At 39.1% G+C, this 11972-nt stretch overlaps 1 protein-coding gene across 1 annotated transcript; it reads right to left on the bottom strand.

Annotated features, from left to right (window-relative positions):
• Positions 1-1137: 1137 nt before the first annotated feature.
• LOC106831204 (olfactory receptor 7A17-like) lies at positions 1138-2839 on the bottom strand. Its single transcript, XM_014841278.3, has one exon. It carries the CDS (start codon positions 2167-2169, stop codon positions 1138-1140), a length of 1032 nt encoding a protein of 343 aa, XP_014696764.3. The 5' UTR covers positions 2170-2839.
• Between the last annotated feature and the right edge of the window lie 9133 nt (positions 2840-11972).

Below are 11972 nucleotides of genomic sequence, written 5' to 3'. Positions count from 1 at the left end.
AATTCCCACCTTAATAGAAGGAACAAATTAGAGTCAATTTGGAGATATTTGGCTCCATTAGCTGATACAGTGAATTCCCCTCTGCGTAAGTGTAAATGTGGTTCTGAATTTGAGGCATCAAGATGGGAAAGGTAATTTATTATTAAAATTAAGGTCATTCCACTTTAAATATTCTTGTCTAAATTTCTACATTCCTGAAATTTCATGTTAATTTAAATGCTCGTACATTTATTTCTTTAAGTTTCAACTTTCTCTAAAGCTTTCTTTCAACATGATGTCGGAAGTATAAATGATTCTGTGTGCATGTATGTATATGTGTGTGTGGTTATTTGAAAGAAAAATGTATACAAATATATACATACATACACATATATACACATTTTTTGTATAGTAAAAAGGTATGATTTAACATTTTGCTTAATCATATTTAAGGTCTACTCTCACCCTAAGGTCATATTATGTTAATCAATTTATTTATATTTGTCTTTTTGTTTAGCTTCCAATTGGAGACATGTATTTTGTTATCAGTTTTTACTAGTAACTACGGCACAGATGGAGAACACTGAGCTGAATAACTGAACAGGATCCTAATGAGTAGAAAAATATGCATGATCAGTTGTAACAACCAGTATGTTAAGTCTGCTTTATCAGGAAGAGCATTTAAGTTAGTAATATACAAAGGAATGATGTTCTCCAAAGTGAAAAGCAGTTGTCCCAGATTTTCCTCTGTTATAAACTTTAAATGACTGTGGTTGCTGAGAGTAGTTTTATCCATAGGATCAGTACAACTCATAACTATTCTTTAGTCAAACAAACAAACAAAATACTCAGTATGATATATTTCATTTGAGAAGAAATTATTCTTAAGAGATCCATGTAGTCCCTTGAGATAAATGGGAATTTCCTAATATTTCACATCCACAGTTGGGAATAACATCAGGAGTGTAGGAAAATGACAAAGGGAAAACTCTTGCATAACAGAGAAATTACATAGTTTAATACAGTAAGCTACATAAATTGTACAGGGAAGTTGAAATCAAAGGAATAAAAATTCCAGGAAAAAATAGAAGAGGCATGTTCTACTTCTACAATCTGATACAAACCACAATATCTGGCTCTGAACTTTGAATCCTGCAGTCACGGACGCTTCTCGAGCCTTAGGACAATTGGTCCTTTTATACCTGCCATCCCAAAGAATTTTTTCAGAGCCCTCTCCATGTCTTTGTTCCTCAGACAGTAGATGAAGGGGTTCAGCATGGGGGTGACCACAGTGTACATTACTGAGGCTGTGGCACTGGAGTGTGAGCTGTGGGTAGCAGCAGAGCTGAGGTACACACCTAGGCCCGTATAATAAAATAAGGAAACAACGGAGAGGTGAGATGCACAGGTGGAAAATGCTTTATACTTCCCCTGAGCTGATGAAATTCCTCGTATTGAGGAGACTATCTTAAAGTATGAGTAAAGGATCCCAGCAAAGGGACCACCAGCCAGCAGCACAGCCACAAAATATGTCACCATATCATTGAGGAAAGTGTCAGAACAGGCAAGTTGGACCATCTGATTGAGTTCACAAAAAAAGTGGGGGATTTCCAAGTATGTACAGAAGGACAGCTGCAACACCATTAAGCTCTGTAACAAGGAATCCAGGGCACTCAAGATCCAGGACACCAGAACCAGCAGTGCACAGAGCCTGGGGTTCATGACGACCCTGTAGTTCAGGGGGTGGCAGATGGCCACAAACCGGTCATAGGCCATCACAGTCAGGAGAAAGATGTCCAACATTACAAATAGTACAAAAAAATACATCTGGGTGATGCATCCCTCATAGGTTATGCCTTTGCTCTGAGTCTGGATGTTCAGGAGCATCTTTGGGATGGTGGTGGAGGTGGAACAGATGTCCACAAAGGACAGGTTGGAGAAGAAGAAATACATGGGTGTGTGCAGGTGGGAGTCTGAGCTGACAGCCAGGATGATGAACAGGTTTCCAAACACAGTGATCAGGTACATGGAGAGGAAAAGCCCAAATATGAAGGGCTCCAATTTCAGTTCTTCTGAAAGTCCCAGAAGAAGAAATTCTGAAACTCCTGTCAGGTTCCCTGGTTCCATGTGGTGCAGGCGACTACTTGGAAAGAGGAAAATACCGTGACTAATTTTTACACAACCTGGCATTACTCACATGGTTGAAATTCTACAATTTATATTTTGTGGTCTAGAAAATAATCCCAATGGTTTGTGAATGGATCTGTTCCCTTTCAGAGAATCCCCTGTTTCATCTCTAATTTTGAGTTTTTGTCCAACATGCCAATTTCTCCAAGAGGTGGTGCATTCTAGTTTCATTGAGAAATTCTTTCATGCATTTGGGAACATGTGAGTGTCAGCCATGTCCTAAGCACTATCTTGGCAATAGACACAGGGTGCTGAAAATAAAAAGGCCCTACAATCCCCTCATGGTGAATGAATATGAGAAAATAAAAACATTGTATATATATCAGATGGTGACAGGCACCCTGGAGAAAACAAAAGCAAGTATAAGGAGAGAGTGGATAGGAGATTTTTTAAAAAATTAGTGTTCAGGTAAGGCCAGTAAAGAAGTTGACATTTGAACAGAGTCAACAAGAAGGAGAGAGTGGGTGACATGAGGTTATCTGGGGAAGTGTGTTTCGGCCAGAGGGAATGGCCACTGCAAAGGCCCCAAAGACTATACCACTTTCAGATATTCAAGTCCAAAAAAGGAAGTAAGTGTGAGAAGGGGAATAAGTAAGAGAGAGAGTGATCAGAGCTGGTGCCAGGCAATCTCAAAGAATGAGGTGGCCTTGCTGCTGCTTAAACTTCAAGACACAGGAAGTCATTCATTCACACTATGTAACTGTTGTACTTTATAAATCTGGTTGCAAAGTCCTCCCATGAAGCGAAATAAATTCCCTCCTTACTATCATCTGTTGATTGAGTTCTGGCCTCTGTATTATGAAGGTCATCTTGGAATATATAAGGTCATGTACCCCTGCTCTGAGGACTGTTCTCATTCCACAAGGCATACACACCCACACACCCACACCACCACCACCACCACTACCACCATGGCCTCTGGGAATGTGTTTTTGACATGTCATTCTCATCCTCCCTCACCCTGATTAGACTATGAGTGGATGCAACTCAAGTTGGTCAGATCAGATTACCTTTCTTCTAAAAACTGTAAAATGGTACCCAGAAATTCCAGTTTGTACATCTCCCAGGACCAATAAACTTGGGGCTCTATTTTGCTATGGTCATTTTCTGCCCTGGTTTTAAAGAAAGATAAAAGAAAAGCATGTTCAATAAACACACAGTGAGAGAGAGAGAGAGGCAGAGAGAAATGAAATGAACATTAAGGGGAAAAGATCCAGTAAACTCCAATGTTCCCTGATACTATGTGATAAAGAGAAGCTTCTTTGGTTCTGGCAACATCCCAATTTCTGTTCTATTTCCTTGATGCCCAGGAAAAATAATAAAAAAGAAAAGTATCTTTATCCTAATGATGGAAATATTGATATGTTTATAGTGTCAAATACCTGATAGATTAAATACTCCAAGAGAAAAATGAACACAGGAAATAAACCAACAGGGAGATCTCTTCAAGATGGTGGTGTAGGCAGACTCTGCACTCATCTCCTCCCACTAACACAACCAGGTTACAACTATTTTTGGAAAAATTACCCTGGATAGAAAACTGAAAACTGGATAAAAAGAACCCCCATAACAAGGGACAGTCCTTCCTAAGGCGGAAGAGGCAGAAATTCCTTCTGGAGAGAAAAAAAAGCCACCTTCATGAGCAGCAGAGTTTCACAGCAGGCCAGGTGGGAGCCACTCTAAGGTATGCAGCCCTCCCTGGAGGAGTGAGGTCCAGAGTGGGTGCCGTTACCACTATAAGCATCCTTCAGACTCAGCCCAACTGAGACGAAGGTCTTACTATCTGGCTTCACTGGCTATTAAGTGCAGTGGGGAATACCCCCAGAAAAGCTATTGGAGGAAAGCCAAAAAGCCTGGCTCTTAAAGAGACCATGGACAAATTTACCTATCTCAGTGAGCGCCCTAAAATCACCAGAAAGAAGGCTAACAGCCCTTTGGTGAAAAGAGACTCACCTAGTAGGCTCTGGGTGCATCTTGGTAAGAGGAGAGACCTCTGCAGAGACTGAGGCATTGGTGGTGGCCATTGTTGTCACCTAGTCCAGGCATGCTGACACAGATCCTTTCAGAAAAGCCATTGAAGTTCTTCCCCTGGCCTGTTAGCCAAGGGGTCTGCCACATCCACTAGAGCTCAGATTTAATCTAGTTCAGCCAGGTCAGGCAGCCAGCCCTAGGAACCAGCTCCACCCAAAAGCAAGCCCTCAGGCTACTTTTCAGTCTGCATTGACTGGGTGCCTTGATCCTCTACAGGCAGGTGAGTGTGTCCACCTCTGTGGGGCAGGGCCTGTGTGAGGACCAGGTGAACTGTAGGGGGCATTGGTGGAGAGGTGGGGGTCTCTGCAGGGTGGCGTCAGGATATGCTCCAGGGCGTTAGGAAGTGTGCATGGACCAGGACTCTGTTGATGATGTGTGTGGACCTGTAGGGGGTGGGGCTTATCAGCAGCAGAAGACCTGGGCTTCACAAATAGCCATAAAAAGGATCAGCCCCACCTTCCAAAACCTGAAACAATTGGGTGCTCCCATGCATAGGGCCAGCCCTGCTCAGCTGCACTCCTAAGAGAACTGACAACAGCCTTGTAGGCCTGAGACCTATAGCAACTTTAAGCCCCTGAGCCTAACAACCAGCTACACTGGGTATGCACCCAATTATCAGGAAAAGTGCAACAGGAGTGTGCTGTTAGACCTTAAAGCCAACAGTGTTGAGGCTCCCCAAACCAGATTTACAAACAGCTGGCCAGGGAGGGAAAGACTAGACTCCCTGCATACATCCATTAAGAGCAACCCTGCCACAGCAGAAGGACATAAGGAGCCCACAAAGGGGTCAGGCCTGGATCATTTGGACTGATGACGAGAGCAAAGCACACTGCTGACCCTCAAAAGGCATCTCTTAAATAAGGCCACTTCTCCAAGCTCAGGAGACATAGCTGACTCACCTAATACATAGATATAAGCACAGAGAAAGAGGCATAATGAAGAGACAAAGGAATACATTCCAAGCAAGGGAACAGGGCAAAACCCCAGAAAAAGAACTAAATGAAACAGAAATAAGCAACCTACCTGACAAAGAGTTCAAACAAAAACCCATAAGGATACTCACAGTTATTGGGAGAAGACTGGATGAGCACAGTGAGATGGTCAACCAAAGAACTGAAAAATATAAAAAAGGAAATAAACAAAAAATTGATAAAAGGAAATATGTAAAGTATAACAAAAGTTAGCATGTTTTACATAAAGTCTTGGAAGGTTTGTATTTCCTGTGTCTTTTCCATATTTACTTGACCAATTAGTTTTTACTTAGTCCAATAGTGTATGAGTCAAACCTCTTCCTCATTTTTCTTATGTGGCATCTTTTCTTTGTTCTTGGATTTAGAGTTTTGTCTTTTTTTGTGTGATAAATGCAGTGGGCATCCTCTTGTTCTGGTTTTGGTCTTCATCCAACATGCAAAGGCCTACCCAGATCTTACTCTATAAATCCTGCACACACCATGAAAATTCTATCCTTTTACACTGAGTAGCTTGCTTTATATGATTTATGCCTGAGGACATTATGTCATATACACATTATTTCATTATTTTCTGACTTCTCCATAGTGACACAAGATCCAAAGGATCAGGTAGTTCACCCACTTTGTTCATTTTTGTGTTCTCAGAATGTTATGTAAATATATGTGCACTTAAATAGAAACTAAATTAAGAAAATAAGAAGTTATGAAATAAAAGCAATGGCAGAGAAAATGAAACCAGGCTGTGCAGAGTGGTTTCAACACAAATGTTTTAGAAAAAATATTGGATGGAGCATAAAAAACTAACAGAAATACGATCTACAATAGGAATAATTTAACAATATCATCATAGATTAATAATCAAATTCACAGAAACATGGCACAAAAGAGCATGACAAAATATTAATAGAACTTCTGCTATGCAGTAGATGCTCTCTTATTACTTGTTGAATGATTCAGGAATTAAGTCAGTACATATGGGCATTAATACATGACAAGGTCACATTTCAATTTATTTGGAAAAGGTTGGATTGATGAATAAAAGCTGGCATAAATGCCTATCTATCTGTAAGAAAATAAATTGATTTCCCATTATACACTTCTTGCAAATTATCAGACAGCTTAAAGACCTCACTTTAAGTAAACAATGCATTTTAGTTTAACATCTATAAAACTACATATAAAATCTAAGAAGTGACAATATTACGTTAATTAAGGAGTGCAACTCAGAGGTAAGAAGACAGGCATATTTAAGTAAGCAAAATATAAAACTGTTTTGGCTAAAAGTGTCCTCAAAAGTCAATTGAGAAACATAATCTGTACAAATCATTTAAAATTCTAATGACTGTAGAAAAACTGGCGTATAATACATGGACTTATAATAATAATAGACAAATCAAAAGTTGATGTGATGTATGACTTTTGCTCAACTCAGTAATAGCTAAGGGAATGACAAAAAATTCTTTCACATCCATCAGCCTGGGATGACATTAAAGAGCTGTCACATTGATTGGGGTTGGAACTTTTAAACACGTAGCAAAAGAGTGCTCTTAATCTTGCTGGCAGAATTGTGAAGTGTTACACATTGGGAAACACTCTGAAGAATAGTATAAGTAGTGAAAATATAGGTATTCTCTAACTCAGGGTTTCAGTCTCAGCACTACTGGCATTCTGGGGCAGATGGCCTTCTGGTGTGGGGTCTGTCCTGGGCATTGTAGGATTCCCAGAGCACCCCTGCATCCATCCACGTCTTCCCAGTGTGACAGCCAAAATGCCTCTGGATATTACTCAGTGTAATATGAGTGTAGTGTAATGAGGGAAAAAATATCCCTCATGAGAACAGCAGTTTTAAATTAATTCCAAAATATTTTTGTAGTATTCACATCATAGTGATTTAATGAGAAAGAATATGAAAGCCCGTCAAAAGTGCGAATGGCACAGCCACACCATGAAATGTTTGCAGGCATCAAATAAATGAATCAGCACTTCGCTAGTTGATTAGAGGGACGTTCACAAGGTACTGCTGAGTAAGAAGGAAAGGGAGAGACAAGCTAGAAAGAAGACTGCACTAAAACATACAGAGAATTTATGAAGTGCTCGGTACTCTAAGTGTGCGTTTGAGTTTAAACTGTATGGATATGTGTGCACAAAATGTAGAAAGAAAACTTTTAAAGAAACTAAGAATTTATGGAACAAAGAATGGCCATGAGAATATTGATAGGTTAAATATAGTGGTTTCGAAAGAACTATATGAAACATAATTGAATGGAAAACTACAACTAACTTATATAAAGACATAAAGTAGTAATAATTTAATGACATCAACATGGGTCACTTATTGAAAACTAAGCTGCCAAAGACTTGGAAATAAAATAGTATAAAAGAGAGGCATAAAATGTGGGGAGGAGTAATATCTAAGTTATAATTCCTCTTATATAAAGATATGTGGATTTCACACATTTTTATGGAAGGTAAAGGTGATCTCTAGTCAAATTTAAACAAGAATGCCTTCCACATGATGGCCAAAATCCAGACGATGCAACTTTTAGAACTAGATCTGATCACAAAAGACCAAAAGGAAAAATAAGGACTAACAAGGATGCGAAGACTAGTTAGTAACAGATACAAGGGTGATTTATTAGCACTAATTGTACAGAAGAGCTTTCCTATCATTTTGTTTTAAGCAAGGAAATAAAGTTAAAAAAGCAACGGGAAGAACTAAATATGACTGACTGGTAGATTTGACCACACATTACTAAAAAACTACATACACTTATACGTGAAAGAACTAAATGGCAAAAAGAGCAAAACTGATGAAACAATCTTCAATTCCTCATTTGAAAAAATGCAGTCATAAAGAGGAAAAAAATCACTCTGATCCTCTATACAAATGTAAAGGGGGTTATACAGATAATTTACAATAGAAATAGCCAATGGCTAACTCACTAAGAGCCAGTCCTGGCGGTCTAGTGGTTAAGATTCAGTGCTCTCTCTGCTGTGGCCTATGCTCCTTTCCTGGTCTAGGAACCACAGGACCCACCTGTAGGTTGTCATACTATGGCGGCTGTGTGTGGCTGTGATGCTGGATGCTACATATTCAGCCTCACAGGTAATGAAATGTTTGCAAGGTAAAGTTATTTGCATACCCCTTTTCACCAATTAAATTAAAATTTCTTTCATGTAAATACTGCAAAGAGAGAAGAGACTGCAAAATGTGTATCTCATAGACAGCTGTTGTAAGGTAATATCTTTCTGATCTGGATATTTCTGATCAATACAGAAATAAAGTCAAATATGCCCCATCTTAAAAATAACAAAGAAATGCCCTCATTTCACTATACATCCTTTCACACCTATTTTGCTATTTTTCTATGCCCTTTGATTGCAAAAATCCTCAGCATTATGTCCTACCTTTATTGTAAGGACTTTACACCTTCCATTCCCTGTTTTAATTTGGCTTCTTAACCATGATTTCTTTGTCAGCAACGACCCCTGTGATGCTGAGTTCAATATTCACTTCCTTTCAGCATTATAAATAAGAACAAATTAATTAATCTATCAAGCAAGCAAATAACTACAGTGATCTCTGGGCTCAGTACTAGGCTGGATTAGTTATTAGGTGACCTCAGGTAAACATTCTTCTCTTCCATTCTCTCTATCTCTCTCCTAGACTATTTACTGGGCTCTTGAACTCACCTAGAAGGGACCTCTGAAAGGAAGGTCTCCATGTGAAAGCCCAAATTCTTTCCTGGGTGGTTGATGATGGAGACCGAAGATCTGTCCCCAGACAAGACAGCAGGAAGGAGGTAAGAATTGTTCTTCCAGTAACACTTAGGAGCCCAAAGAAACAACCATGTCCCATCCAGCCCAAGGCTGCACACACTCAGGGACTGCAACAGACAAAATATTTACAGCTTCCTACAGTGCTCATTAGGCATATTTCCCTATTGTTCTTCCAGCCTCGAAGCACATTCTTTCCCTGTGGGACACTGGTCTAAACAGAAAAAAACTTTCCCTCCTGATTCTTTGTTCCCAAGAGACCAGATTAGGAGTCAAGTGAATCCAGTTGTTTTTTACACCTTCTCCAGGGACTCTCCTCCCTTCCAGAGGTCTGACCTATTAGCACCTTTTCCCAATTCTGAGTTAAAGTTTTCTCGAACACGTAAGACTGACAAAACTGCCTGTCTGGCTACATCCCTTGGATCTTCAAAGCATTGACTTGTGGTGGGGACACAGCCCCTGAGTCTCCAGAAAATTCCTGCCCTCCTCTTCAACAAGGGGCAGAGTTGTGTTACTCTGATATAAGATTTTGAGCACTACATTCCTTGGCTCCATGAAAATTTTGCCCCAAAATTCTATTTAATTTTTATATTAAAGATTCAAAGCTATCATTTAACACCTCATTATAAAATATTTGTTAATTATAAGAGAAATATTGGTATCTTTTTATGCACTATAATCTAAGGTTAGCACCTTTTAGGGATTGCGTGATTCAAGTCTCATAAAAGCCCCTTCTATGAGGCAGTTCTATAATGAACTCCATTCTCTGTGCTTGGAGGGGTTTAGAGATCTGCCCAAAGTTACAACCAAGTAAGAGATGGGACCTTGATGGGATTTCTGTCAGGATGCTTCAGTTCTCAAACTCTGGGGCAGTATTCTCAACCAGAGATGATTTTGCCTTTGTAGATACTTGGCAACATGTGAAGAGATGCTGCTAAAAACTAGCAAGCCACAGGACAGCGCTCAGCATAAACAACTATTGTGACCCAAATGTCAACTGTGAGAAATCCATTCTCCACTTCTCCAACTTCATTGTGCATGCAGATCACCCAGGATGCTAGTTCAAATGTAGATTCTGCTTGAGCAGATCCTGTGGGCCCAGAGATTCTGCAATTTCTCGGATAATGTTAATAGTACAGACCCTGATCTATGGACTACTCTTTGAGTAGCAAGGCTGTGGTGCTATGTTAGAGTAAGGTGTAGGTGGTTTGAGGTCTTCACCAAAAAGTGAATTTGTATGTAATTTTGAAGGAACAGTCTATTTACTCATTCCAGAAGCTGTGATAAATCCTGTGTTTAATTCTTTTGTATGGGGTCCTCGGATGTCAGCAAATAATATACATCAGAAGAAGACTTTTAGTAGGCAGAATAAGAGCCTCCAAAATATGTCCACAGTCTAGTTCCCAGTACATTTGAATGTGTTATTTTTTACAGCAAGGGACAATTAACGTGGTGGATAGAATAAGTTTCCTAACCAGCTGACTTTAAGATAAGAAGAATAGCATGGTTACCCAGGTGGGACTAAGGTAACCCTCATGGTCCTCTAAATGTTGAAGAGGCAAGCAGAAAAGTTCCTGTCAGAGAGAGATTTGAAAATATTAAGCTACTGGATTTGAAGATGGAGAAAGGGCCATGAGCCAAGGAATGTAGGTGGCACCAAGAAACTGGAATAGGAAGGGAAAGAAATCTTCCCTGAGCCTCCAAAAACACTCAGCCCTGCAGATATCTTGCTTTCAGTCCATGTAGGCCCATTTCAGGATTCTGACCTCCAGAACTGTAAGACCATGGATTTGTCCATTTTCAGCCACTAGTGTGACAATTTGTTATAGCAGCAGGAATAATCTAAAGCCTAATTTATTCAATAAAATTTTGTTTCAGGGAATTAAATTTAAGCCTCATGGTTCTTTAATTTAGCTTCCCTTGTGTAAGCGCATTTTGTGTTGAAATCCTACCTTAAATGGAAGAAGAAATCTAAAGTCAGTTGGGAGAAATTCAGTATTAATAGGTGGTACAGCGAATTTCCCATTTTTGTTCTGTCTTTGAGGCTTTGGGGCATTAAGATAGGAAAAGTAATCCATTATTAAAATTAGCGTCAACCATTCTACTTTAAATCTCTGTGTCTACTTTTCTACATTCTTTGAATTTCATGTTAATTCAAACATTCCCTCTTTCCATTTCTATCCTTTCTAACATCCTCTTAAGTCCAGTTAATGTAAAAGATGAGATTATACATGCATCTGTGTATAGGTATATATATGTGTGTGAGTGTGCTTATTTGAAAAAAATATATAAATGCACATAACATGTACATATATATCTTCATTACTGTTGAACATTTTCTTGGAATTAAAAAGGCATTTCCACATTTTCATTTATACCTCACAACATCCATCTGAAGTTAAGTTTAATATTTCACATTGCCTTCAGAAATCAGGAAACTGAGGCTCAGGAGATTAAATTTTTAACTATTATATAATAGGGCAGCTAAAGCTTATTGTACACCTTCTTGAATTATATAAAAATGTAATGATGCAGTGTGCACTCTCAATTTCTGTATGGCTCCTTTAATTCCAGAAAGAGTACATTTTAAATATGTATGGTCTATTGAAGGTTACCATAGTCTCATAAGTTAGTTAAATGGAGAGAATGGTGCACTGCTCAGAGTAGGATCTAGAGCGCAGGTAGCTGTGTCATTCTGAATAGGTGTGGGGGACTCTTCTAACTGGGAAGAAAACAAAGTGTCATATATGGATATAGAAACAGTGAACTAAGTTTAGTAATTCACATGATAAGCTCTTTTCCCTGTAAGTAGAAGATTAACATTGAAACACTAAATACAAATGTAGTAGATTGACACTAATTGGTTCAAGACAAAAATGCCCTATGGCCACACATATGATCCTAGATGAGTCTTAAAAACATAATGTATAGATGGACAGCTGACCAAAGACTCATAAGGGGCTCAGTGTAGGTCAGAACAACTCCACATCATATAATCCCATGGGATAATAAAGGTATTATGTTAAA

This window comes from Equus asinus, chromosome 10, assembly GCF_041296235.1.
Source record: "Equus asinus isolate D_3611 breed Donkey chromosome 10, EquAss-T2T_v2, whole genome shotgun sequence".
NCBI classification, from domain to species: Eukaryota; Metazoa; Chordata; class Mammalia; order Perissodactyla; family Equidae; genus Equus; species Equus asinus.
Note: the sequence above shows the minus strand (reverse complement) of the source record. Positions and strands in the feature narration are given on the sequence as shown.